Below are 27,955 nucleotides of genomic sequence, written 5' to 3'. Positions count from 1 at the left end.
CAGGCTGCTTTTCCTTAGCAGTTTCCAGAAGATCCCAGTGCTCTGACACTGTGCAAGAAATACCTTCCAGGGAATGCCGATTACCTTCTGCCTTGTGCCAGCACTGGGGGAAGCTTCACAAGTGTCAGGGTTCACTTGCAAGTTAACAGTGTTTGCCTTGCAGGCTTTCTCCCAGGTAATTTCAAAGTATTTGTGTAGATAGGATAGAAAATATAAAGTACATAGTAGTCCCAAAATGCAGAGTTTTGGGATACAAATACCTGTGACATGTGGAAATGTTTGGAGGAACTTGAAAGAGGAGCTTATTGATACCAGTGGGCTCTGAGAGTGTGCCAGGACTCAGGAGACCTGTTTTGTGCTTTGTGGTTTTGCAGAAATCTTGAGGCTTGGTAAAGGAAAAACAGAATTTTATTTGACATTTTTTCCATCCCTCTCTTGTAGCCTATGCAAGCAGCGAGGTGTCCCACTGATGAGCTGTCCTTAACCAACTGTGCTGTGGTGAATGAGAAGGACTTCCAGTCTGGGCAGTAAGTGTGCACTGTTGCTCTTTCAGCTTTTGACCAAAAAGGAATTGATTTCAAAATTTGTGTGGAGGGGGAATGACATTTCATGTTTGGAAAGGTGAACACAGCAGTTTGATTAACAAAACTTGTGTGTCCTTAGAGAGCAGAACTTTCAATGTGGCTCTTTCTGGAAATGGGAGATGCTGGAAGAAGGGTGACTGTTTCTCTAAATAATTTCTTTCCTGGGAACTGCATCTGCTTAACTAATAGAATAATTATTTTAATGAACTACTTCTTGTGGTATTTTTTGTTTGTTTTGGTTTTGCTGTTGCTCCTGCTACATAGTGAGAATATTTGAACTATTTCAAAAACGTTTTTATCATTTTATTGTCTTACTTGGGGCATCTTCTCACTTTCACATCATTTGGGAGTGCTGAGCAGAGCCAGGAGAGCTCTTGTTCTCACGGTTTTCATGCACAAGAGCAAATGGGAGAAGCAGCCAGAGTGTGGGCACAACAAGCTGGATTCTTTAATTGCAGTTTTGGGGTGGCTGATGGAGCCCAGCTCTGGGGTTTACTTCTATTAGGTGGAAAACACCTTCATTGTTCAGCTCAGCCCACACAGAAAGGTTTTGTGTTACAAGAAGCCAATTCACATAGTCAGATTCTTTGCTTTGCTGCAGCTTTAGGGAAGCTGTGACAGATTTTAGTATGTAGGTTGTAGACAGAAGTCATTAATTTCAGCTGAAAGGGAATATCACGTGCAGCACAAGGCAGAAGGACTTGGGTTTGAAAAATGGGAAAAATGTTAAAGCAGATACTGAATGATATGCCCACCTTTATATAAAATACCTGCCCCAGGTGAGCTCTGCTAAGGGTGGAGAACACAGCAGTGCTGAGCTGCAGGAATGCAGGGATGTGTTCAGCATGTCCGTGCTGTCAGCCAGCTCTGCTGCCCTGGCACCTGTCATGGCTCTGGAGTCATGAACTGAACTGTGATTTCATGAGCCCAACTGGAATGCAAAATGCCAAACCCAAACAAAACCACCCCCTAAACCAGCAGAACTTTTTGAATCAGAAGCAGGCAAAAGTGTCTGTTTGGGCAGAAAAGTGTCCTGGTCTTTTCAAAGTATGGTTTTCCCCAGGTTGATTTTTTTTTTTCAATGTAATTGAGTTACAAAAATACCTGAACCGAGCATTTTACCTCATGCATTATAAAAACTTTAATTTCCTCCAGTGTGGATGTCCTGCAGGGACCCAGCTGCCAGCCCTGCAGCCGGCTGTGTTCCTTTGGCTTCCAGAACCCTCTCTCCTGGCATTTGGGGCAGCATGCAGGAGGCAGTGCCCCGGGATGTGCTGGCTCAGCAGGCTGAATGTGGTTTCCTGGCTGTTCCTGTGCCCCTGGGAGCTGTTTATTTCTAGCAGGGTGCTCACACACCAGCAGTGTGTTTGGTTGGGAGCAGATGCTGCAGATGGCTGCGCAGTGTCAGAGGGAGCACGGGCAACTCCTGGTGTTGGCAGTGCTGGGGCTGCAGCTGCTGCTGCATTGCAGCTCCCTGGGACCAGCCCTGGGTGCAGATCCCTGGAGCCAGGCTTGGCTGCAGCTCCCTGGGTCCAGCCCTGGGTGCAGATCCCTGGAGCCAGTCCTGCTGCAGCTCCCTGGGGCCAGCCCTGCTGCAGCTCCACCAGCAGCACCCCTGGCTCAGGTCCCTCACCATGCTGCCTGCTCAGGAGGGTTTTTGGTGATACCTCCACAAGGGCTCTGCTGTGTTTGCTTCTGGGGGTGTAGAGATGGAGTTTGTCCTTGCATCAAGGAGATGGTTTAACCTCAGGGTGCTGCTGATCATCTTCTCATGCTTTGCTTCCTGCACCCTGTGAGCTGGGCAGGGATGAGTCAGTGCTCAGAGTTCACACCAGGCCATACACTGTATGGTGTGTGGTGTGTAATGGTTTGGGGAGTGGCACCATCTTCATCCTGTGTCCTGCTTCTGCCTTGAGGACTCTTGGTGCAGTTTGGAGACAGAAACCACTTCTGAACCCAGCCAGGCTGTGAGGGGACAGCAGTCAAGGCAGGCTGTCTCAATGGCAGGTTTTTGTTCATGTTAAGAACTGCTTGTTCCCTTTCACATGGGAAGCCCATCCTTCCTAGGCCAGTTTAGTTTTCTGAGAAGCCCTTGCTGATGATTGCTCTGGGTTTCCAAACATGCACTGCATGGGATGAGATCCCTGCTGGCACCTCCACATGGATACCTGAGTCATCCCTTCCCTCACAGGAGCCCTTCTCATGCTTCAGCAACAGAAAATCTGATGCACTCACAGGTTAATTCACATCTGCTGGAGTTTCTCTTGGTTTGCTCAGCCTGGCCAGCAAATTTCCCAGCAGTTTCCTGGGCCCAGTTTCCTGGAGCCCTTCCTAAGAGCTGGCAGCACATGGGTTGGATCTGACAGTTGCAGGCGAAGATTTACACACGGATAGAGCAGCAGTTCCTCCTGGGAGAGCTCTGGGAGCTGTCTGGCCCTGGTGATTTGTTGTTCCTTTTGTTTGTGTATAACCAGAAGCTTTTAATGACTTTGAGATTTCTCCCGTGTCTCCATGAGCTCTCTGAGCTCCTTCCTGGTGAGCATCAGTGTAGGAAAATGCATTTAGTTTTTCTGCTGTTGCCTTATTTTGAGCATTTGTAGTACTTAGGTTGCTTACAGCTTTTTGGAAGCTGCCTGTTCCTGCTGTCTTTGAGAAGAAACGTGGTTGTTCCTGTGCCTTATGCAGATTTTTCTCACAGAACCTGTCAGGATTTGACCTTTCCCAGTATCTTCTTTCAGAAAGCTGATTTTTTCCCCATTTTTTCTCTTTGTTTTTTCTTCCTGACATCTATTTGTCTGTTGCCAAGCTCTGCTGTCTTTCTGCTTTGCTGGAGATGTTTCCGGTGAATGAAATGTCCCGGCTTAGTAATTGGTATCAAATCTTTGTGGATACTCCTCCCCAATATTTTTACCAGGTATTGTAATTTTCTTGCATTTTGGGTTTTTGAAGTGAAGCCCAGCAGTGATGGAGTTTGCTTCTTCCTGCAGAGATGCTGAATCTCTACGTGTTGAAGTCACTGGTGCATGCACTGCTCAGGACCCATTTGGGGCTTTAAAAAGCTTTAATTTTGGGTTTTTTCCTGTGTCATGAGCTGCTTCCAATCAGGTGTTCGTTGTCATCAGGTGCATTTTGTGGTATTCTGAATTGTAGCTGGAACTTGTTTGTTGCCTCTGGGTGTGCTTCTCACATACTCTGCAGTGTCTCACCTTCCTTTCCAGTTGGTTGTGTGCTGATACTAAGTGGGATTACTCAGGGTGATACTGTGCTGGAAAACTCCTGCTTTCAGTGCTGGCCTCCTGGATAGTTCTCTGCTTTGCCCACTGCTCAGTTTGAAATGAGCTCTCCTTGGAGAACCGTTCCATCCAGGGAGGATCACTGCCTGTTCCTGCTGCTGGTGCTCCTCGTAATCCTGGAATAACCCAATGAGCTGCAAGGAGACCTTGAAGATCATCCACTTCCAGCCCCTGCCATGGGCAGGGACACATTCCAGTATCCCAGAGTGCTCCAAGGCCTGTCCAGCCTGGCTTTGGACACTTCCAGGGATCCCCTGGGCACCCTGTACAGCCTGCTCCTAGCTAATGCACCCCGAGGGGATCTTACCCACATGTGCTGCAGGGATGTGTTGCTGGCTCCCATTGAGCTCATTGTCCACCTGGTTCCCAGTGCTTCTTGGCCCCTGTTGGCCCCCAACCTGCACTGGTGCGTGGGATTGTCCCCCCCAGGTGGAGGACTTTGCATTTTCCCTTATTGAGCTTGACTGGGATCTGTCGAGGTCCCTCTGAGCAGCAGCACACCCAGGTGTGTCCCCTGTGGGCTGGCTGAGGAGCTCTGTCCCTTCAGCTGCTCAGAAGGAAGGGGTTAAATAATTATGGCCTGATGTGGATTCCTGGGGTGACCTCCTGCAGCTGGATTTGCTGATCCCAGTGGCCTGCAGTGGATTTGATGCTGTTGGCAGCAGTTCATTCTCCAGCCTGTCTCCCTGCCCAGTCTATATCACAGCAGGGTCTAAGGGTGGTTGTGCCAGGCAGTGTGGAAAGTTTGCCAGTGTTGGGATAAATCCAGCTCCCCCTTCAGCCCCAGAGCTCACCATTTCATTGGAGAAGGCTGTTGTGCTGGTCAGGATGGATTTTCTTTTGCAAATCCATGCTGACCATTCCTAAATCCATGCTCAGAGTGACTCCCAGTCACTTTCTTGTGCTTTAATCTGTTTGGCTTCCTGAATTAGTTGCTTCATCACTTCCCTAGGGAGTAAGGTGAGCTGACCAGCCTGTAATTCCTTGGATCCTCCTACGTGAAGGCAGGAGTGACATCTGCTGTCTTCCAATCTTCATAAATCTTCCCTGGCTGCTGTGCAGCACCAATTAATGCCTCGTTCTCCCCTGTAACATTTGTATGGAACTTCACCACCTACACCAGGTTCCTGGATTTATGCCTGGGGCAGGAGGAGGAGGAGGCAAGGGAAGGGTGTTCTGGCAGCTGATGGGTGATTTTGGGTCAGAACCAGTGAGGACTCAGCTCAGAGTCTGCCTGAGCTGGGAGCTCTGTTGTCACTTCGGTGTGTTGAAAATGTTCTTGACACTGCCAGGCCACCGAGTGCCAGCAGTGCCTGGGTGGGGTTTGCAGGTGACAGCTGGCCCTGGCTCCTGGTTTGGGCTACATTTCCTCTTGTCTCCAAGGGCCATATGCTCCTTCCTGTGGTGTGGCTGGAGCTGTTCTGCACACAGGATGGAGCCAGTGCAGATCCTCACTTGCATGGTGCTGGATTGGCTGGGCCTGTGCAAATGGAAGTATAGGGAGCATATGTGCATGGAAAACATGGGCTGCAGTGAGGGAGGAGGCCAGGAGCGTGCACCTGGGCTGCCAGCACAGCTCATCCTGCCCTTCCTGACCCTGGGGTTGGTGAGGGGTAAAATCCCATGGAACTGCTGCCTTGTGTACCCAAGGGTGCTCACAATGCCAGCAGCTGTGAGAGGAAGATGAGGTGAGCCCTGATTCCACCATCACCCTGCTGCCAGAGCACACAAATCCCAGCCTCCTTTGGTTTTGTTTTCTCACAGCAGCAAGCTGTCTGCCTGTCACATGATAAGAGCTATCAGGCATAGTCTGAGGAGAGCTAGAAGCAGCTTTTGAGTATCTTTGTTGCTGACAGCTTCAATTCTGAGTGTGACAGACAGACACATGCCATGGCTGCTGCTGTGTCTGCTCCTGACTGCATGTATTGCTCTGGTTTTATAACTGCTCTATGATGGAATCACAGCATCATTGAGGAAAAGGTCTCCCAGATCACTGACTCCAACCTGTGCCAAATGTCCCCACCTTGTCCCCAAGACAGGGCACTGAGTGCCACATCCAGGTGTTCCTTGGACACCTCCAGGGATGGGAACTCCAAACCTCCCTGAGTAGCCCCTTCCATGATGTTCAATCCAAACCTCCCCTGGCACATCTTCAGGCCATTTCCTCTCATCCTGTCTCTGTTCCCTGGGAGCAGAGGCCAACCCCCCTCCCATCCTGGCTGCCCCCTCCTGTCAGGGACTTGTGGAGAGAGAGAATGTCCAGGCTGAGCCCCCATCTCCCGAGGCTGAGCCTCCCAAGACCCTTCCCCATCTCCATTCCTTGGACATTTTCCAGCCCCTCAGTGTCTTCCTGGCAGGGAGGAGCCAGAACTGACCTGGGTCCTCGAGGTGTGGCCTCACCAGTGTTGCAGTAAGGTAGAAAAATGATAAAGAAAGACCTCATAAAATCAAGCCTGCTCTTCTAAAATCAGTGGCTGGCCTTGTCAAGCTAGCACTTAGCAAGTTCCCATGTGAAAGGAATCCTGATGTGAGCAGTGAAAGGAATCCTGGTGTGAGCAGTTCATTAGCATAACAATCTGTTCCTGGGTGAAAAACAGCTAGCACCTGTACAAACTGTTTTTATACTGTTAGAAAAATGAGAACTGTCTTTTATAAACAATTTGTCCTGCACATACACCCTGGGGGTTTGAGCGACCAATCAGCACAGGGTAACAGCTTGTTACTAACCAGTAAACTAATTAGCAAGAAAGATACTGACCAGTTGGAGTCACCCACGAGGTCTGTAAAACTGTATAAAAACCAGTTACGTGAATAAAGAGGGAGGTTTTTTCACCATGAAGAAAATGCAGTCTGTTGGTTTATTCTGATACACTAGTGCCTGGCACAGGGGACAGTCCCTGCCCTGGGCCTGTTCTGGTTCTGACACAGGCCAGGTGCCCCGGGCCTTTTTGCCCACCTGGGCACACATCAGCTCCTGTTCAGCTGCTGTCCATCAGCACCCCCAGGCCCTTTCCCATAGGGCCACTTTCCAACACTGATGCTGTCTTGAGTTCAAGATCAGCTGGTCACTTGTGCCAGGAGGAGCGGCCCCAGGGCCTCTGATTTTACTTTTTGTACAGAAATTCCTCCTATTTTTTTCTACTATCAAATTTCTAAACAATGCACTCAGATCCCTGTACAGGCTTTGTATCTACTTCTTGTTGGCATCACTGCTGGGGATGGTGCTTGTGTGGGGGTAAAATATTAATGCTTTGGTGTTAAATGCTTGAGATGTGAAACTGTGTTGATTTTTAGCTGTGGCAGCCTTGGTGCTTGTGGTTGTGGTTTGGTTCTCTCTCATTTGTACAGTGCATTCCTGAAGTAAAGGGCTACTGGGGGGATGCAAATATTAATTTTTGGTACAGTCTTGCAGTTGGGTTTGAGATCACATTGCACCAGTGAGGGTGGTGGGTTCTGTCACCCTGCTGCGTGTCTCTGTTGGGCTGTGGCTCCAATGCTTTTGGTTTTCCTGTGTAGCCCTAGAGATAAACTGGCTGTTTCTTGTGAGCTCTCACAGCACTGTGAGTAATGCAGAACTCTCCTGGTACACATCAAAGTAAAATACTGATCTCTTTTCCAGGCATGTTATGGTGAAGACCTCTCCCAACCACAAGTACATCTTCACGCTGAGAACCCACCCCTCGGTTGTCCCTGGCAGCATCGCCTTCAGCTTGCCCCAGGTATGGGGTGGTTGGACTTCCTACTCTGCTACAGAATAAGCAAAATTTCTTTTAGGCTTAGGATTGAAGATAAATTCTCTAATTGGAATAAATGTATACTGCAAATTTGATTTCTGCCAGCAAAAGTTCAAGGACACTCACTGCAGTCAAAGTGATTGTGCTTATATTGCTTTGATATATTTTTAGTGCATGGTGGGATAAAGATACTGGAAAATGTGCAATTTAACCTTTTAAAAATCCACCAGAAAGAAACTATTTGAAAAAGAAAAGCCTAAGCAATATCTGCCCTTCCTTGTGAATCTTTATTGTTCCCCATTTTCCCTTGACTTTAAAGGGTTTCTTTGCTGTGTTTTTTATTTTTAAGACCTGCTGGAAATTTTATTGACTACATTCAGTCATTGTTAGTATTTTTAGATGAAAAGTGCAATGAAATGCATTAAAAAAACCCCAAACCCCTTTGTCTCCTCTTTATTAATTAAGTCATCATCAGATGTTAAATGATGGTTAGAATAAATAATGAATGTAATTAACTATTAAATTGAAAAATGAAGTTTGTCGCTTTCTACTGCTCACGCCGTCTCATCCCATGAACCTGCAGCAATTGTCTCTGAGTCAGTGCTTTCATATCTCCCTGCCACTCACTGCTTCAGAGTAGTGAGTCTCTGTGCTGCAAACACAGGAGATTTTTTTTTTCTCAGCACATCTTGGTAGAAGCCCCCAAATGACATTTTGCCTTTTGATGTGCTGCTGGAACTGGGTCTGTCCCGTGAGTGGGTGGGGGATGTTATGTTCACCAGTGTCTGGCTGTGGTTTGTGATGCCCAAAGTGCCCAGCAGTGCCCAGCAGGAGATGTTTGTGCTGTTCAAGTCAGTGCACTCAGGTCTAGGGTCGGTTTTTGTATGTTGCAGTGGTTGTTGTGGAGCCAGGAGAGCCCATCTGCCAAGGGGTGAGCCCTGGTGCTCCCCTTGGAGAAGGGGCTGTGCAGGGAGTGTTGCAGCTTCTGGGAGCTGGATGCTTGATGTACAGGACTGCAGAGCTGTTTGGGTTGGAAGGGGCCTTTAAAGGCTGTCTGAACAGGGACATTTCCCACTAGACCAGTTTGTCTACAGCCCTTGTCCAATATGACCTTGAATGTTCCCTGGAATGTCTCTGGGTAAGGTTTTTACCATTTTCACCCTGTCTGAATTCACCCTCTTTTAGTTTAAAGCCACTTCCCCTTTTTCTTTTGCTATAGTCCCTACTAAAAAGTCTGTCCCCTTAAAAATATTTAAGCCCACTTTAAGTATTGAAGGGCCACAATGAGATCCCCCAGAGCCTCCTCCAGGTTGAACAAGCCCCATTCCCTCAGCCTGTCTCCACAGCAGAGCTGTTTCAGTCCTCTGAGCACTGGGGTATTCCTGATTCTGGGTTTTAATTTTAAGATTCCCAGTGTTTCCCAGAGCCTCAGATAGTTGCAGTCAGTCTCACACCCTCTGTGTGTTTACTGCTCCTGTTCAGGGATGTCTGTGCTCTGAGGCCTCCAGAATATCTGTTTGTTGTACACTCAGTATTCACATGGAGTTCTGGACCACCTTTATTCTGTGGTAGTCTTGACTCTTAACACTGAAAGCTTTGACAGATTTTGTATCCTGAGAGCCTAAAACATGAATTGCTGCACAGTGATGACAAACCTTTAGCAGAAACCAGCCAAATGAGCATGGGGGTTGAGATGATCTCTTGCCACAGAGAAGATCCTGACAAATCTTCCCCCAGAGGTGCTGGCACTGCCCAGGCTCCCCAGGGAATGGGCACAGCCCCGAGGCTGCCAGAGCTCCAGGAGCCTTTGGACACTACTCCCAGGGGTGCATAGGCTGGCATTGTTGGGGGTCTGAGCAGGGCCAGGAGCTGCACTGGATGATCCTTGGGGACCCTTCTAACTCAGGATATTCTGTGGATGTTGGAGAGGGTGTAAAGGGAGAAATGTTCACTTTGTAAGCAAAGTTACTGTGTTCCTTCTCCCAGACAAAAAGGCAAATACAAATGACCATAAACTATAGCTTTTCGTATGTGATCTCCCCAGACTGTAATGACACCTACATGTGACTGGTGCCTTTATTTGATACCTGAGGGGTTGTGAACATGGCATAGCCTGTGATGAGGGCTGTGAAGACACTGCAGTCTCTCTGTAACACAGCAGCAGCCACTGGGAAAACCACATTTTTACAGTCATCAAGCCAGAACTGTTGGAATTGTAAAGGTTATAGATTTCTTTTGTGTCACATAATTTGTGAACGATTTCCCACTTCTGCAGTTCCATGCAGCACAAACCTCTCTAAAGGAATTTCCAAGGGACCTAAAAGATGTGAACAGTTTCATTCTTACTGGTTCTCTTTGGTTCAGGTAATACTGCACCTTGGAGCACATTAGAACAAGCTTTTAAACTGCTCATGGGATGTGTAACAGCAATTCTGGTACCTCTGGAGTGCTCAGAACTTGGGCTTTGGTAGGAAATGAGCAGAAGGACAATAAGCCCTGTCCAGCACCACAACTTCTGCCTCCAGCATGGTGAGGAGATCAGTAAGCTGAAGGAGGCTGGACAGGACAACCTTCTGAGGTCACAAGAATTATTTGGAGAGATTATTCAATGATTTTGCCTTGTTTCCTGTTAATTTGGGGGTCTTTGGGATATTCCATTCTGCCCCTTTTTTCTGCTGCTGAAGGTTCTCTGGGGGATCCTGCTCCTCTGGGTGAGGGGGCTGCCTTTGAGGGGGCAGCTGTTTGTTCTGAGGGACAGGTGTTTGTCCTGCAGGGCAGGTGTTCTGACCTTTTTGTCTTATTTTTCAGAGAAAATGGGCTGGCCTTTCCATCGGGCAGGAGATCGATGGTGAGTCAGTCAGAGCGATTGGGACGTGTTCATAAAGCTGAATTCATGTTTCCATCCTGAAGGGAAACTGAATTGGGAACTCACAGATCTCCAGTCCTTCTCCAGGTGATGTGAGGCCCTTGTTAGTGAAGGAGCTGCTCTCCTCTCTGCAGCTTTTCTGCTTTTAATGTTTTCCAGACCTGGCAGACTGTTTTGGCAGTTTCTCCAGATACCTGCTGGTATCTCAGCCTAGCTCTGCGTGGGATGTTAGTGTCCACATGCAGATATGAACATGGAAATGTCCTGGATAGCCTGTTCTGGGTCTCTGGGGAACACCGCCACTAACAGAGGACACCTCTTGTCCTTGGGGAATTTCTTGGCACCAGCACTGGAATGAATGGGGATGTTCTAGTTCCAGGAGCAGCAGTGTGCCCTGCAGTGCTGAGATTTGGGAGCAGCACTGATGTTTGCACCAGTAACTGACCAGAATATTCTGAAGCAAATGCTGTGAGGGGCTGAGGTGAATTTCTTTCCCTATTTCAAGTCTTCCTCGAGCCTTCCAAGCCTTGGTGAATGTTTGGAGGAGAGCAGTTGGCTCTTTTGTCACTTTGTGCTGTGTGTCACTATTCCCTCTGCTTTGGATCACTGTCAGCTGTTGAACCTGTCTGTAGCTGCTGGAATGCTGACCAGACTCCTGGCAGCAGCTTGTTACAGGAGGGTCTCCATGTTCTTTGCTACAGCAGGTCCAGGTAATGGATCACATTTGTTCTTTGGACCATCAGGAGTCACCTCTGTGCTTCTGGAGAGGGCAGCTCCTCCTCTGCCTTGCTGGGATCCTGCTCTCTGCACTGCAGCACACTGTTCAAGAGGCCACTGCTTTGCCTCTGGAGTAGCCTGCAGTGGTTCCAGGGATTCCCTCTTTGGGCAGAGCTGATTGCTGCATCCTGTGTCAGGATGAGGAGAGCTGAGCCTGGGGAGTGGTGTGGCTGTGTGTCTTGATTTGGAAAGCCAGGTGTCTGCTGAGGAATGCAGGAGCCTCCCTTAAAATGGAAAATGTAAACCCTCTCCCTCCAAATTATTATAATTTTGAAATTAAGGGGCTCTCAGGCAAAGATATGGGAATAGAAATAACAGTTTTTATTAGGAAAAATAAAAATACAACTGCAATAGTACAAAAAAACCCAACAAACAAACAAACAAAAACACTGCCAGAGTCAGAACGTGCCCTGGCAGGCTGTGGGTCAAGGAGGTGGCTCAGCCCCATCCCAGGGGGGCTCAGCCCTCCTGCAGTGCCAGCTGTGCTTCTGCTGGAGCAGGATCCTGCACAAGGGGGGAGTTTTCCTCTGGAACTCCAGGGCTGGGGGAGATGGGCCTGGGCTCCCCTGGGAATGCAGGGGGAAGAAAGCTGCTCCTCTGGGAATGCAGGGGGAAGAAAGCTGCTCCTCTGGGAATGCAGGGGGAAGAAAGCTGCTCCTCTGGGAATGCAGGGGGAAGAAAGCTGCTCCTCTGGGAATGCAGGGGGAAGGAAGCTGCTCCTCTGGGAATGCAGGGGGAAGGAAGCTGCTCCTCTGGGAATGCAGGGGGAAGAAAGCTGCTCCTCTGGGAATGCAGGGGGAAGGAAGCTGCTCCTCTGGGAATGCAGGGGGCAAAGGCTGCTGTGCTGTTCCCAGGTCAGATTGGATCCAGGTAGGAATGCTTGGCTCCTCCCCTGGGCAGAGCATCTCCCCATGGATGATGGAATTTTCTCAGCCAGGCAGGGACACTCAGTGACCATGGACAGCAGAGATCTCCTGGAGGGAGGATTGGCTGAGGGAGAGATAAAGAAAACTGCCCAAAGAAGAGCAGGGACCTGCCCCAGCTCTGACAGATGGCAATGGATACACACCCTCATTTCCAGCCTCAGACCCTGTTGGGTGTGAGGTGCTCCTGGGAAAACTCCCTCCTGGATGTTTGTTTTCCCAGCTCCTGTGGTCTCAGCAGGTCCCTGAGCAGGATCAGGATGTGAAGTCTGATGTGTTTGTAGGCACAGGCTGGAGTTGGTGTCTCTGCCTCTCTGGATGTCTCACAGACCAGGATTTTAACCTGGAGAGGAAAGCTGGGGGAGACCTTTCTGCTACATACAGTGACCTGGAAGGAGCTTGGTCTCTTCTCCCCGGAGAAAAGGGTCAGGATGAAAGGAAACAGCTCAAGTTGTGCCAGAGGAGGTGTAGGTTGGATATTTGGGAAAATTTATTCATAGGATGGGTTGTAAAGACTTGGAACAGGCTGCCCAGGACAGTGGTGGAATCACCATTCCTGGAAATGTTTGAAGAACTGGTGGATGTGGCACTTGAGGACATGATGTAGTGGTGATGACAGTGCTGGTGCTGGGTTGATGGTTTGACTTGGTGATCCTGGAGGCCTTTTCCAACCTTGATGATTCTATTAATCTGTGATTTTTTGCTAGCTGGTCTTGTTCTAACTGAAGAAGGACCTGTGACAGGGGAAGAGTCATAAATTAATTTGTTTCTCACCCTTGTTTGGCTGCTGATCATGTGCCAACTCACAGGTCAATGCTTTTCAGTACTCGGGTCTTTTGGGGAAAGAAGCACTGATATTCTGTGTGATCAGCTCTTAGAGCAGTTTGTGACTGTCCTTGCCTTGGGCTTTGCTGCAAACCTTCCAGCTACGTGGGAGCCTGTGTTAACAAAAATAATGCAGTGATTCTGTGCAGTGACTAAATGTCATCTGACTCTGTGCTGGGTGGAAGGGATTTGTAAAAGCATTCTGCAGGTAGGGAGAAGTGTTCACAAACCCCGTGATTTCCCAGGGCTTGTGCTTTGTCCTGGTCCCCTGATAATGTGGAAGCTGTGTTTTAAATGTCAGGGTAAATGCAGCCCACAGCTCTGTGGAGCAGTGATGAGCCCTGCTGAGCCCCTGATGATACAGTAAAGGTTTTCCAGGTAAGTGGTTTTCCTGGTGGGAAGGCAGAGTGCCCTGATGGATGTGTCTGCCCTGCCTTCTGTGCACTCCAGCTGCACCAGCTCCTGTGTTCCCAGCAGAGATGCCCAGCTGGAGCCAGGCAGGCTGCCTCAGGTGCCTTCCCACCCCAGGGAGATTCCTGCTGCCTTCCCAGAGCCAGGGGGTTCCTGCTGCATTCCCAGCCTCTCTCTGGGAAATTCCAGCCTCTTGGAGCTGGTGCTGTACTCTGCTGAGTGGGCTGCAGCCCCATGCTGGGGGTTCCCCTCAGCACTCAGTCCTGGATGTAAGGGCTGCTGACACCTCAAGCCAAATCCAGGGACTGATATTCCAGAAGCTTTTATTTGACAAAGCCATGAGGTTCAGCAAGGAAAAGGAAACTGCTCAGAGGTGACGTGTAAGGTGAGAGGAGCTCCTGGTGTTTGCTTGCAGGATCAAAAGGATAACCCTGCTGCTGTATCCCTTTTGAAAGAGCTCAGTGCAGTAGATCAGGAGTAGTGTTTTCATCTTTATCCCTGTTTCCTGGAAGATCTGTCTTTGGCAGCTCCTCCCAGGGTGGCCCATGCCAGATGTTTGGTGTGTGTGCTGTCACACCTGTGTCACAAGCTGTGGCTGTGTGTTCTGGTCACACCTTCAGCAGGAGACAGCCTCTCCTTGTTCCCTTCATGTCACAAGTCCTGGAGCAGCCCATGCTGGGGGCTTGTTTTGCCATCACACCTCAGCATCTGCAGGTTTGTTCTGGAGCCATTCTGCTGCCCAGGGCTGGCCAGGAAATCACAGATGGAGTGAAGCACCTTTCCCACATTCCCCTTCTGCTTCATCCTTACTGCTGTAGCACAGGAGGCTTTGTTCTGCAGATTCAAAGCAAAGCTTTAATGTTCCTCAGTCTTCTGGAGAATCTTTGGCTTCTGCTGCAGCCTGCTTTCTGGGCTGCTGGGCCTGCCAGTTTGTGAGGTCCTGCCCTTGGGCCACCCATGCTGGGCGGTGTCCCTGGAGCTGTGGGTTGTGCTGCTCTTTCCTTTCCATCATCTCTCCCTCTTTCCAGCCTGAGTGGTCTCTTGTTTCCCACGTGCTGTTCCTGTGGGATCAGGGGGGCAGTGCCTGTGCAGTGCCTTCCCTGCCCCTTGGATTTCTGTTCAGGGGATTCTGCATCACTGAAGGGAACTTGGAAATGTCAGCATGGGCCCAAGGACACCTCTGGGGTAGGGGCTGTGTCCTCAGTGTCAGGGGTGAAGGACAGTTGATGATGTGCTGTGTTTGGGCTGACAGATTGCATTGCTGCATTTGAATGTGCAGTAATTCATTTTCTGCTGCCTCATCTGGAGAACAGCTTGGCAACCTGTTGCCACAGAAAACCAGTGATGGCCTCTTGTCACTGCTTTTGGCCAAGGCTACCCTAAAAGCTGCTTTTGGGCTTCCTGGAGATGTATACAAACCATTAGGTGGAGATACAGCCATGTGAGACCATAGCATGTCTGGATTTGCTTTCATTGTCCTCATCCCCCAAAGTCTTTGTGGTGTATGAGCTGTTTAAAGGTTTATTAAGAGTTTTTAGAGCAATGCAGGCATTTTCAGTGAAAAATGGGACCTCTCAGTGACAATTTTACTGTATTTTTGGCCTTGTAGTTGAACATGGGTTAAGAGAAATAAGGGTCTCTGACAGAAATAATATATTCAGTTTTACCAAGTGAAATTCTCAAGGGAAATGTGTGTCTTGCCAAACATGATTAATACACTGGGGGGACCTTGCTGTTCTTAAATGTGCTGTTTCTTGGTTTTTTTTACAGTTTCCTTATACACTTTTGACAAGACCAAGCAGTGCATTGGCACCATGACCATCGAGATCGACTTCCTGCAGAAGAAGAACATCGACTCCAACCCCTACGACACAGACAAGATGGCTGCAGAGTTCATCCAGCAGTTCAACAGCCAGGCCTTCTCCGTGGGCCAGCAGGTGGGCTGTGCTCTGGGGTTTGAGGCTACACTGGGCTAAAACACCTCATGCAGGCTTGTGAGGGACCACCTCAGGGTGCCAAGAGCTCTGCAAAGGCTGGGCGAGGGGCAGGAATTGTTCTTTGTGTGAAGTGATGCCTCAGGTTTCAGCTTTTATATTCTTCTGTGCTGCTTTAGTGGGTGGTCTGGGCTTCGTATTAGGGGATTGTGAGCTCTCTGCACAGAGCAGGGAGACAAAACAATTCCTTCTCCAGCTGGGGACCAAGGACAAATGATCCAAATCTCAGGCCCAAGACCACAAACACTGTGGGCTGGAGAGAGAAAAACAAGCAGGATGGGAGTGCATGGGCTGAACCTGGACAATGAACTCCAATGTGCAAATGGAGCAGAACTGATAAAAGTGAGAGACCCCGTGACCTGTGGGGCATTTTGTGACCATTTTGGGTTCACCTGGGGTGCAGCCCTGGCTTTTGTGGGCTGCCCAAGGTGGATCCATTGAGGCCTCCTGATAAATCCCTACTTTTATCTCCTCCAGTCTCTGTTCTAGGTCAGCCTTCACAAGGCATCAGAAGGATGTCTTTATGAAAAGTAAAACCATTGTGACTTTCACTGAGAGCATGGGCAGAGGGGTTTAGAATCTGCCCTATCCTAAATCTGTGAGGAAAATCCCAGAGCTTGGGAGAGTTTGGGTCTCTCTGCTTTGTGGCCTGGTTGGATGTGAGCATGGCAACTCCTGGAATCTTTTGGGAAGTCACTTTTGTCTCCTTCTCAATAAGATCAAGACAAACACCAGGTTTATTCATTCTCAGTGGCACCTCTGAAGTGCAGTGTGTTTTATTATTCTGGAAGTGTCCAAGGCCAGGTTGGACAGCATTTGGAGCAGCCTGGTGTGGCGGAAGGTGTCCCTGCCATGGCAGGGGTGGCACTGGATGAGCTTGAGGATCCTTTCCAGCCCAAACGTTTCTGGAATTCCATTATTTTTTTGCTGCTCTATGGACTTAAGCAGCAAAACAGGGATGAAGTATTTTCCTTGGGGACCTTGGAAAGCTGATGTCCCTGTAATTGAGCCTGTAGAAGTCTGCAGCAGATGGGCTTCAGCCCCTGCAAAGCCCTGTGTGATAGCCTCTGCTTTGCCTTGTTCTCAAAACAGGTCAAGGTTGGTCACTCATAGAATTTACACCTTGCAGGGTGTAAATCTTAAAGCCAGTTGGAAATACAAACTCAAGGAAAGGAAGGCAAGGCTGCAGACCCAGCCTGGTTTTCTGTGGGATGGACCCTACCTCCCATTAGATTAATTCTGTCTCTCATTAGCACTATTCCTGAAGTGTCCTTGTCAAGCTGAAATGCAAAAGATCTGAAAGTTTTGAGCTAAATTGTTCTCCGTGACTAGCACCAATTATTGAAGTGAGAGAAAAATGTCATCAGATGATACAGAACACTGAGCTGGGGAGAAGGGAGGGGAATAGATGATTTTCTTGGAAGGAGAATTTTTCTTTGAGTTTCTCCAGCTGACTTCATGTTCTGTAACTTTAGGTCTGTTACTCTGATATTGGGGCAGGGAAAGAACATGGTCAGCATTCCAGAGCTTTCCAAGAAAAAGCCTCCAGGGGAGCTGCTGGGTGGTTAACTTAGTGTTCAGGCCTCTCCCTTCAAATCTTAGTAGTCTTGTCAGAATCCTTTTTAGCTTTCTTTAATGAGATTTGTTTTCCCTTTCCACAGCTGGTGTTCAGCTTTAATGACAAGCTTTTTGGGCTGTTGGTGAAGGACATGGAAGCCATGGACCCCAGCATTCTCAAAGGGGAGTCTGGAACAAGCAAAAAGCAGAAGGTGAGCTCCCAGGAACTCCTGTCCATTCCTTGGGGACTGCAGAGCTGCAAGTCCTACCAGGTCATGCTAGCACGAGCAGTTTAGGTGACCTGCCTTTGGGGAAGTCACACATCTGGCTCATCTGCTGTGTCAGAGGAGACAAAGCATTGTTTGCAGTTCAGTGCAGCCTCCACTACACTGCAAAGCTGGGGAGGACACAGGAATAGCCTTTTGGTCTTTAACTACCAAGTAATGGAAACAGCCTCTCTTGAATTTTTTTTTGTCTTCCAGATATGTCCAATTTTGATTTTTCCTTCTGTAGAAAGTACATGATTTTATTTTCTCCTTTGCTTGCTAGATCTTACTGAAATAAAATAGTTGGGTTTGAACTGAACCAGTAACTTTAACAGACAGGTTGTTGTACCTGGTGAGCTTCTCCATTCAGTGGTATTTGTTTTAGAGGAGGGGTTGGTATTTTTCATTCTTCCCAAGGACTTTTGAAGTGGAGCTTTTGCTGCTTTTTCCTGCCTTCTGAGGTGTGCTTGGAGATAACAAAGGAGCAGTCTGAAGCTAGGTCTAATGGTAATTAATGTAATTATTTCTGTCCCTTCCCTTGGCAGATCGAGGTTGGTTTGGTTCTTGGAAACAGCCAAGTTGCCTTTGAGAAAGCTGAGAACTCCTCTCTCAATCTGATTGGTGAGTTCCTGCACCCACAGAGAAATAATGCTTGAGATCTTCTGCTTTTCAGGCCTAGGAGACTTCATTGCCTCCAGGTTGTTGTTTGTCTTCACTCCCAGGCTTAGATTAGCAAGGCCAAATGGACGAGTGGATCCAGCAGACAGCAGCTGTTTGAAATATTTTAACTCTTCAAACATCAGAGAATAATGTTTTCAGGGACAGTAACAAGCCAACAGCTCTCTCATTAAATTTAATTAAAAGAGAAGAGATTAGGAAATTGAGAGTTTTTTAATGTGTGTAGTCAAAATGTCAAAGTCCTGCTCTTTGGAAGTCCAAGGGAGCTGCAGAACAGCACTGGGGGTTGTGTGTAGCTGCCTCCAGGAGTTTATTCACACAGCTGGGACCTGCGATTTAAAGAGACAGTTTCTAAAACCTCAATAAAACAAATTCCTGTGTGCAATATCACACTTGGCCATCAAAGAAATTAGGAAATAATTGGTGTGTCCCCCACACATTGCTTTAGAAAGAAACTGCTGTAGGGGTTGGGCTGGATCTGGAATGCTCCTTAGAGGCACCAGTTGGAGTGGTGGGATCTGGGCCCTGGAGTGGGCAGTGAGGCCCTTCCCTGCAGTGGCCCTGTGTGCCCTGGGGCTGTGGGGGCTTCCTGGGGAACAGGAACACCTGCTATTCCTTTGGCTGTTCCTTTCTTACCAGTGGAATGAGGCGGGTGACTCTTTCCAAGCTTCAGCTGCAGATCCCTCCCTTGCTGCTGCTGTGGCTCTGGCTGTGATTCAAGGCTGAACAGACACTTCTATTTTAATTTTTTCTTGTTTTTCTTCCCTGTTTTGTTCATTCCTCCCAGAATCCATGAGCTAAGGACACTCCTCCTTTTGCTGCTGCTGTTCCCCAGATCAGGAGTGGCAGGTGCAGGCTGCTGGGAGGGAGATCAGGGAGACATGAGGTTTATTTTTGCAATAGGCTTCAAAGCACAGCTCTGCTTGGCTGGAAGTGCTCAGTGCTGTGAGTACTTGCTACAGGAATAAACCATCTGAGGGGAGCAGCCACTTAGGAAAGGAGAATTCAGCTCATCCAGCACTGCAGGAGCTTGTGGCAGGGGCTGAGGTTTGATGCTGCCCTGAAGAGCCACATTTGGGGCTGGGACTTTGTGTCCTGTGGCTGCTTCCCGTGTCCCAGTTGCTGCAGGCAGTGGGAGGGTGTGAGGCTGTTGTGTGACCACACCTTGCACCTCACCAGAGTTTTGGTCTGAGCACTCATCCTGTGCTGAAACCCTGACACAGCTCTGTGGGCTAGACTGGAGATGGCTGTAATTAAGCATCCAAACGAGGGTACAGCTGTTGATAGCACCAAATGGAGCTTGCAGGGGCAGGGCAGTGAGTTCCCACCTGTGACTGTGGGATTCCACCCATTCAGGTTTCACTCTGCTGCCAGGACAGCTGGGGGCAGTGTGAAATAACCCTGTTCACTGGGTCACAGCCAGCAGGGGATTGTGCCTGGTTAATATTCAGAGCCATATAATGACCTGGGATCCCTCTTGGCACGTGTGGTCCTGTGGGAGAGCTGCTGCATTGGGAATAGGGACCCTTCCCCAGGATTCTGTTTCACTGTCTTCAGACAAGACAAAAGAGCTTCTTGTGCCTCAATTTACTTCTGTCAAATTGGTACTTCATTTAATCTCCTCATTGATCTGAGGCAGAGCTGCTTAATGTGCTTTGTTGGTCTCTGGGGAATTGTAAAGTTCTGAATAATTAAATTGTGAGAGAGGAGATGAAAGTGAAGTGAGTGTCACTGAGCTCTGCCTTCAGTAAAGGGCCTGCATTATTTCAATAGAGAAGAATTGTAATAATTTTTTAAAAAGCCAATTCTGTTTGTTCTGTTTAGCATAAAATTGTGTTATGAAACCATTGGAAGAGGTTTTAATCCAATCTGCAAGAATGTTACTGTGCTGAGGTGCAGCCAGAAGGGGGGAGTGTAGGCCAAGCTCTGTGGGAGCAGGAACAGCCCTGGCTGAGGGGTCTGACCTAAAAGCTGGAGTGCAGCCCTGGGATAATAAACACAGGGGAATTGTGGATTGGTGCTCCTGCAGGGCTGTAGGTGCTCTGTGTCCCCAGTGCTGCTGGGCTGTCCCTGGCATCTTACCCAGAGGCACGTTCCTGTTTGTTTGTTTTGCTGCCCTTGGAATTGAAATATTGATTCCAGATGTGTTTAGACCAGGATTAAAGAGTCTGGTTGGGCTCACACAGAGATGCTGTTTGCTGTACTTCCTGGACTCTTGGTGCTCATTCATTATCTGGCTGAACTTGAAATACCTCTTAGAGGAGCCTGTGGAACAGAGCAGCAAAATGCAGCCTTGTTGTTTGCTAGGATTGGGCAGGAATTGTTCCCTGTGAGGGTGGGCAGGCCCTGGCACAGATGCCCAGAGCAGCTGTGGCTGCCCCTGGATCCCTGGCAGTGCCCAAGGTCAGGCTGGACAGGGCTTGGGGCCACCTGGGATAGTGGGAGGTGTCCCTGCCCATGGCAGGGGTGGCACTGAGTGGATTTTAAAGTCCCTTCCCACCCAAAGCCACCTGTGACTCTGTCGTGTTCTAGGGTGGGAATGGCCTCCATTAGGAAAACCATTAAGAGCCAACCCTTAAACCACTGTGCAAGTCTAAGGAAACATCCCATTTCTGCAGTGGTTAAGGATAATTAGCAGTGTCTTTGCTTTTTCTCTGGGTTGTCAGATTTCTGTGTGTTTCCCTGGAGGCTGAGGATGCTGAAAGCCATGTGGAAGGTTGATCTGACTGATAAAAGTGTCAGTGCTTGTTTATAGACTCCCTTGAGTAAACCTGAGGTGGGACTACATGGATTTGCCAGCATCCTTCCAGGAGCATTTGTGCCTGTTTTCTGCTTCCTGAACACTCTAAGGACTCCCAAGCTCCTCTGCAGAGGGAGTGGGGAGCTCTGTGAGGCTGTGGTGCCAGAGGCTCATCAGCAGCAGGGAAAGGAGGTGGTTAAAGGGCTGCAGACCTGTGCTCAGGGGTCTGGAGTGCCTCTGGAAGAGGTTGTGGACCAGACAATGAACTGTGATGGTTTGCCAGGACTGGCCTTTGTTCTTCTGAGTTGTAAAGGAATTGTTCTGTGTAACTTTGCTACAAATTGCTCCAGTATCTGGGGACTGAGTGGTGAGTGTGCTGCTCTTTTCCAAGGGATTCTTGGAAGAAGGTTTGGAGTGGTGTAGATCTTAGAACCTGAGATCTGTACAGAAAAAAAAAAAATCAACAGAAACTGTAACGAAGCATTAAATAGAGGAAAAGGGTGATACACTAGGAAGGGCCAGCCTGTCTTGTCTAAGGGCAGTCCTGCCTCATGATCCTACTGGAGTTCATTACAGGCACTGACATGGGCTGATAGTCACAGCTCCTCCAGCAAAGTTCTTTGTCAAAGTTTCTTAAGAAAGAATCAGAACAGAGATCTGTGTGAGAGAAGGTCCTTGCATGAGTCAGTGAGTGATGAAAAGGAAGGAGGAAATAGCTGATGTCAGTGGAGTTCAGTGGGAATCTCTGCTGGGCCTTTGCTGTTCATTGTAATTATTGAATAAGCTGGGAAAAGGCTGGAGCAATGAGGTGCCCAGGCTGGCTCTGACTGAGCTCAGTGACTGAGGCAGGAAATGGCAGAGGAGATTCATTACAACAAACTGTAAATGATGTGTGGGAGGAAGAGCTCTCCTGACCTGGGTAAAACTGATGGCTGTAGAGGGCCCACATCCCAGACAGGATTAAGGGACTGCTGCATCCATCTAGTTCAGTGTGAGCCCTATTGTCAGGAGCTGTTAAATGTGGCTACTAAGAATGATCACATAATGTTCTAGAGGGATGTGAACAAAGCAGGGCATCCATCATTCTGTACCTGTATTGAAGGTACAACCAAACTGCAGCACCTGCAGGTCCTTTAGCCTGAGAGAGGGTATGGGAGGAAGAGAGGAACAGGGGTTCCAGTGTGGAGCTGCTGCTGCACAGGGAAGAATAGCTGGAGACTGGGAGGATGCAGGACTGAGGAGGATGAAGGACAAACCTGTTGTCATCCCACGTGGCCTGGAACAGGATGGATACTGGTTCTGGCAGCAGCCACGTGAGCTGGGTGCTGAGGTTACGTGGGTCCAGGGGCACCTGGGTGGATCTGTGGCAGAGAAATCTCCTGTGGATTCTTCAATGCATAGGAACAACACCTGGCTGGAGAAACCCCTGAAGTGAGCAGTTGGAAGGCTGGGAATCATTTACCGAGCTGGGTCTCTGGTGTCCTGTCCTTGTGTCCTTGTCACAGTGTGTCCTTCTGTCCAGCGTTTGAAATTGAGCACAGAGTTTGTGGGATGGGGTCTGACCTGCAGAGCTCTTCTGGGGTCTGTAGCTGTGTGTGCTGCAGTTCTGCTGGGCTGTGTGTTTGAAACCATTTCTTGGCTTTTGTAGGTAAATCAAAGACCAAGGAGAACAGGCAGTCAATCATCAACCCCGACTGGAATTTTGAGAAAATGGGCATTGGAGGCCTGGATAAAGAATTCTCAGATATCTTCCGAAGAGCTTTTGCTTCACGAGTTTTCCCACCTGAAATTGTGGAGCAAATGGGTGAGTATAATCTGGAAAAGTGTGGCTGGGGCACAGGCTGCAGGCCTGTCCTGGTGTGTGAGGGCTGGACACAGCTGACACCCTTGTGCTGTGTAACACAGCAGTTTCTGAGTGATCCAACTGACCACCAGAGCCTCTTCTTCCCCTGGTGCTCCCAGATGTATTTTGGACTCTAGTTGCTTGGCTGGGGAAGGGAGACAAACCCAACACAAACACTCAGCCCTGCACATGGAATGTCTGAAGGAATCAGACACATGATTTAACTGGATTCTCTTCTGGTGGAACTGGAACTGGGGCTCTGAGCAGCGTGGTCTGGTGGAAGGTGTCCCTGCCCATGAGATGGGCTTTAAGGTCTCTTCCATCCCAAATCAGCCCACGGTTCTGTGAAACCCTCCCTGCTTGAATGCTTCACTTATCCATAGCAGTGACACTGCTCCTGTTCCTGACTGCCTGGCCATGATCTGTTCATGCAGCTCAGAGGAAATTTTGTCTTAATGTTCCTGCCATAATCTCTTTTACATCCCAGTTCTCCTGGCAGCTGCACCATGAGCCCTGTGCCCCCCAGCCTGAGCCCAGTAAACCCAGCCTGGGGTATGAGTTCTGCTGGTCAGGTTTGAAGTGCTGGCAGGATGCAGGCCAGGGCACGTCCTGGAGTCTGTGAAATAAAAGCACAGATTCTAAATATAACTTCTCTTTTTGGGGCAAGGGAAGGAAAGGCAGTCCCAGTACTTGGTAAACATCTGCTGGCAGGCAGATAAATGGTGCAGGGTTTAATTTTTAGTAAGCAGTGTGCAGCTGCAGGTGTCTGATTCTGTCACAGAACGTGGCTGGGGATGTTCTGGCTGCTCCTTGTTCTTGGAATATAATATGTGTGGGCTCTTATTTGAACTTGGAATCCATAGATGTATAATTTCTGTGTATGTTTATGTTTCTGATCCACCTTCCCTCTCCCCACAAATGAAGCAATCAAGATTTTGATTACAAAACAGATTTCCATCAGAAGATACATCCTGTTTGTGCGGGGGTGTGTGGAGTGTGTCTGCTTCCAGTGCCTGTGGAATTGATGCAAAGTAAACTTCCCTGGGATGTGCCTTCAGTCTTGTCTTGGGGGTTTGGACACGTAGGAGGAACTATGGAGAAACCCCAGGGCTGGGCCAGCCAGTGCCTGATTCTCTCTCTCCTGCCTTTTAATTCCTGTTGATCTGAGAGCTGAGGCCTTTGGGGGATCCTCTTGGGTCTTGTGGGTTTTGTGGCTCTGGGCAAAATGCAACTTCTCTGCTTCTGCTTGAGAACATAAAATGCTTAGATTTGTTAAATATTTAACTGCTCTGCAGAGAGAAGAAATAAGAGAAATGGTGCTGCCTGTGGAAAGAACAGCTTTTACCCAGAGGCACTGGTGTCCAGCAAAGCACTGTTGCTGACTGCCAGCCTCCTGTACTTGAAATATTTTTACCTTTTGAAGTAGCTATTGTGTGCATTCATGAAGTCTTCCCGTGGAGCTAGGCTGAGAGAGCTGGGGCTGCTCAGCCTGGAGAAGAGAAGACTCCAGGAAGATCTTAGAGCCCATTCCAGTGCCTAATTGGGGCTTATAAAACAGAGGAGAGTGATTTTTTTACATAGACAGGTAATGATTGGACAAGAATGGGAGTGGTTTTAAACTAACAGAGGAGAGATTTGGGTTAGATATTGGGAAGGAATTCTTCCCTGTGAGGGTGGGCAGGCCCTGGCACAGGGTACCCAGAGCAGCTGTGGCTGCCCCTGGATCCCTGGCAGTGTCCAAGGCCAGGTTGGATGGGGCTTGAAGCAGCCTGGGACAGTGGGAGGTGTCCCTGCCATGGCAGGGGATGAAACTGGATGGGCTTTAAGATTCCTTCCAATCCAAACCATTCCATGATTCTCTGATTCTGTGGCTGCAGTACAGAGCCCTTGGCTGGGACCACATATGGTAGAAGATAACTGGTGTTTAATAAAGGAAGACAAAGATTCTGTGAAGGACCACTGGTATTTGGATTACCCTGGGCAATGAATTAAAGGTGTGCCCCATTAAATTACATTAAATACAAATGCTCTTACTGTGCATGTTTACACCCAGGCTGCACAAAGAGACATTTTTCAGGGAAGAAGTTGGACTGGGAGCAGAGCTCCTGAGCTCTGATTAACCCCAGGGCTAAAGAGCTTATCTGAAATTTGAAAAAACAAAAACTTTCTGACATTCATTTTCTTTGCCTTAGTTTTAACTTGCTCTTAACTATATTTCAGATCTGAAATGTCAGTGTGACAGCTGTTCACCTTTGTGAATAATTTATTGGGAAAGGAAAAGATGGAATTTGCTTGCTCCCTGGTGCTGCAGTGCTCACCCAGTTGTGTTTTTTGCCCAGTGCTCCCAGACTGCAGCTTCCACGCCAAATGCAATAAATATTTCTGTCCATAACTACACAGAGGCTCTATAGATCCTTCCAGCATTACTTGCAATTTGTGTGTGGTTTATCTAACTTCCATGGAATGCTCTGGGTTTGGAGCACATAAATCAATGTTAGTTAACCATATCATCCAAGGAGGGAAATACTGGTGTGCTGGTACAAGCCTTGGTTCATCCAAGAGCAGAAATGTTAGATCAGCCCCAGCTGGGCACTCACCCTGCCCAGGCTCCCTCCTTGCCTGGAAGGGACAGTTTGCTTTTCCCATCTGTGCATGTCCCAGCCTTGCTCTCGTGGCTTTGGGCTTGCATGGCTCTGTAGGGAGCTAATACAGTTGGCAGCAAAAGGTACTATTAATAAAGACAGTTTATAGGGTCAGTGTTCAGCTAGATCAGCTCCCTGGTTGGTGTGATGTGACAGGATCCCAGAATGATTTGGGTTGGGAGGGACCTTAAGGCTCACCCAGTGCCACCCCTGCCATGGCAGGGACATCTTCCACTGTCCCAGGCTGCTCCAAGTCCTGTCCAGCCCAGCCTTGGGCACTGCCAGGGATCCAGGGGCACCACAGCTGCTCTGGGCACCTGTGCCAGGGCACTCCCACCCTCACAGGGAAGATTGATGCTTGACTCCTGATAATCCTGTGGCTGCCAAATGGAATTAAATCCTTACCTGGATGAGGTTTGAGGAAGGTGTCTGGAAACATTTTAGTGCCTCACTCGTAGGAATGACACTTCTGAGGAAGGAACTTCACACGTCATGGCACTGGTGGAGGGAGGTACCAGTCAGTTCTCCCTGAGGGACAGCCCTTTCCAGCCATGTTTCCAGGGAATCCTCCTCCTTTCCAAGCCCTTTCAGGATGCCTCACTCTGTAGTGAAGCTGTGTCACTCTGTAGTGAAGGGAGTCTGGCTTTGGTTACTCTCTGCTGCAGCTCAGAGCATCCTCTTGCTCCAGTTAAAGCTCCTCTGTTCATTTGACAAATGTTGTGTTTTCTTCCCATCCATGGTAGATATTGGTTTTCTGCTGAGACTTTAAACCCAGCTCATTCAGCAGCTTCTGCTCTTGCCTAGAACAGTCTTCTCTCTTCTTGTTGTTTTTTCTTTCCCCCTGACTCCAACAGATATTTAGCCACCTGGAAGAACATTTTTGGTATTTGGTGCCTGGAGCTGTAACTTGCAACAAACCTGTAAAATCCCTTCTCAGACCTGGGAACAAAACACTTGTGCTGACCCTCTTTCCTTGTTTAAGAACACTCTGGTGTCCCCAAGCTTTGAAACAGTCTTGACTTGCATCAGGGAAGGGATTTCTCTGGTTCCTGTGGCACATTAATTGTTGTAGAGGCCTCAAAGAGCAAATTCTGCCTGGACATGTTGTTATGGTTTAATAACAGCTAGAGAAATGTTTGGTGTTACAGGTCATGTTCCTTCTAAGAGACTGAAATGGAACCCAAATTCCCCATCCTCTCCTGCTACCATAAATAAACCAAATCAGATTTTTTTGAAGGTGGTTTCTGTTTCCTGGGAATCATCTTAACCTGTGCTTTTGACCTGCCCTCTCGGGATCAGTTGGTCTCAGAGCTCTGTAATTTTGAAGTCCAGCTCATGATGGAGAAGTGAAGTATCAACAGAACACAAGGGGAACATTGAAATGAGCAGATTCTGTCTGAAGTGGAGGCTTGTCTGTTAAGCTGCCTTAAAAATTAATGCATTAATGTTCTCAAAGTACTCAGATACTGTAGGAGAAGAATAATGATGGAAAGGTTCTCACCCAGCTATTCTGAAAATAGGGTAATTTTAATGAAAAATCAGTGTCAGGCATGTCTAACCTCAGCTGGGGTGTGGGAATGCCAGGCCCTGCTGGGCAGCGTATCCCAGTGCTGGGTGCTGCTCTCAGCCTTTGCATCCATCCACTCTGGTCCTGTCTCTCCAGCATTCTCCAGGGCAGCTCTGGGATTCTGGGGCCATTTCTATAACCTCTACATCACCCATCATTATTCCTCCTCCCTTCCCTGCTCAGGACTGTGCTGCCCAACCCAAACCATGGATCCATTCTGGGTCAGCAGGTCCTGGCTGTGCCTTGCTGTCTGGGCCTGGCCAGAATCCTCACAGGGATGATTTTTTTGTTTTTTATTTTGCAACATACAGTTCATTATTCCTCCCCAATTAGAAACTCATGCGTCAGGTTACATGGGTTTCAGATGAATTTAATCCTGCCTGTGTGTTTGTAGCTCTTGGCTTTGCAGTGCGCTGATTTAATTGGAGCATTCTGTTCTGTTCCATCTCCCAGGCACCACATGCCACTAAATTCAGGATGGATCATTTCTTGCTGTGCTTTAAAGTTTGTGGGGTTTAATTTACTTTTCATCCAGCTCTAACTTCATTCAGCTTGTGCTTTTCCTGCATGTCTAGGAGGATGTCCAACATATATTTATACCTTTAGGGAAGTCTAAATGTGCCTCTCTTGCTTTGTTTCCTCAAACCCTCTGTGTGGGGACCCCTGTGTTTTCCTGGAGAGAAGTTGTCTCAGATTGGCCTAATAACGTTGTTCTGGCTACTTCTTGTAGTCTTGTTTTCTTTTACCTACTTAAAAAGACATTATTTCAGAATTTTCCAGCCATCAGGCTAGTGCTAGGTCTGTACAACACAGTCAAAAAACAGCTGAGCTTGAAAGGGACCTCTCAATTTAGTCCAACCCCAAAGTTCTCTCCCTTTTCCCCTTTATAACACCAGGGATGGCATTCACCATCTTCCCCCTGGTTTCTCACCCACCCTGTTCAGATTCTCACTGACTTTGAGATGATTTCACCCACACTGAGTTCCCCTGGGTGGAGTTCATGCCCAAGTGATCTGCCAGTATCCAACAGTTGTGGGCTCTTGTGTCCCTTGTTCTTTTTCTGCTTCTGTTTCCTGTTCCTACCCGTTTGTCACTTTTATTAATATCAGCTGTCACACAATGTGTCAGCTCTTCACTGGTGTAAATAAGTATTTAACAGCTTGAACTCAGCATTTGCTGTTGTTAACTCTTCTTCCTTGCTGAGAATGGACCAGTGCTTTCTTGCTCTTCTCCTTCCAGTGGGATTTAATCTGAA

General features: G+C 48.4%; 1 protein-coding gene across 3 annotated transcripts in view; it reads left to right on the top strand.

The window, feature by feature from the left end:
* The window catches only part of NSF (N-ethylmaleimide sensitive factor, vesicle fusing ATPase), a 77,739-nt gene that overhangs the window by 12,463 nt on the left and 37,321 nt on the right, over window positions 1-27,955 (top strand). For 2 of the 3 annotated variants that reach the window (XM_021539884.3, XM_021539885.3), the window contains exons 2-8: window positions 442-527; window positions 7,497-7,596; window positions 10,420-10,459; window positions 15,184-15,350; window positions 17,069-17,176; window positions 17,776-17,851; window positions 22,297-22,452. In XM_021539884.3, the coding sequence (XP_021395559.1) occupies window positions 442-527; window positions 7,497-7,596; window positions 10,420-10,459; window positions 15,184-15,350; window positions 17,069-17,176; window positions 17,776-17,851; window positions 22,297-22,452 (733 nt within the window). Of the gene's footprint in view, window positions 1-441; window positions 528-7,496; window positions 7,597-10,419; window positions 10,565-15,183; window positions 15,351-17,068; window positions 17,177-17,775; window positions 17,852-22,296; window positions 22,453-27,955 lie in introns of those variants that run through there. The other variant, XM_085562057.1, reaches the window with a different exon arrangement.

The sequence above is a fragment of the Lonchura striata genome, chromosome 27, assembly GCF_050655825.1.
Source record: "Lonchura striata isolate lonStrDom1 chromosome 27, ASM5065582v1, whole genome shotgun sequence".
Lineage (NCBI taxonomy): Eukaryota > Metazoa > Chordata > Aves > Passeriformes > Estrildidae > Lonchura > Lonchura striata.
This window is presented reverse-complemented; position numbering and strand designations above follow the sequence as displayed.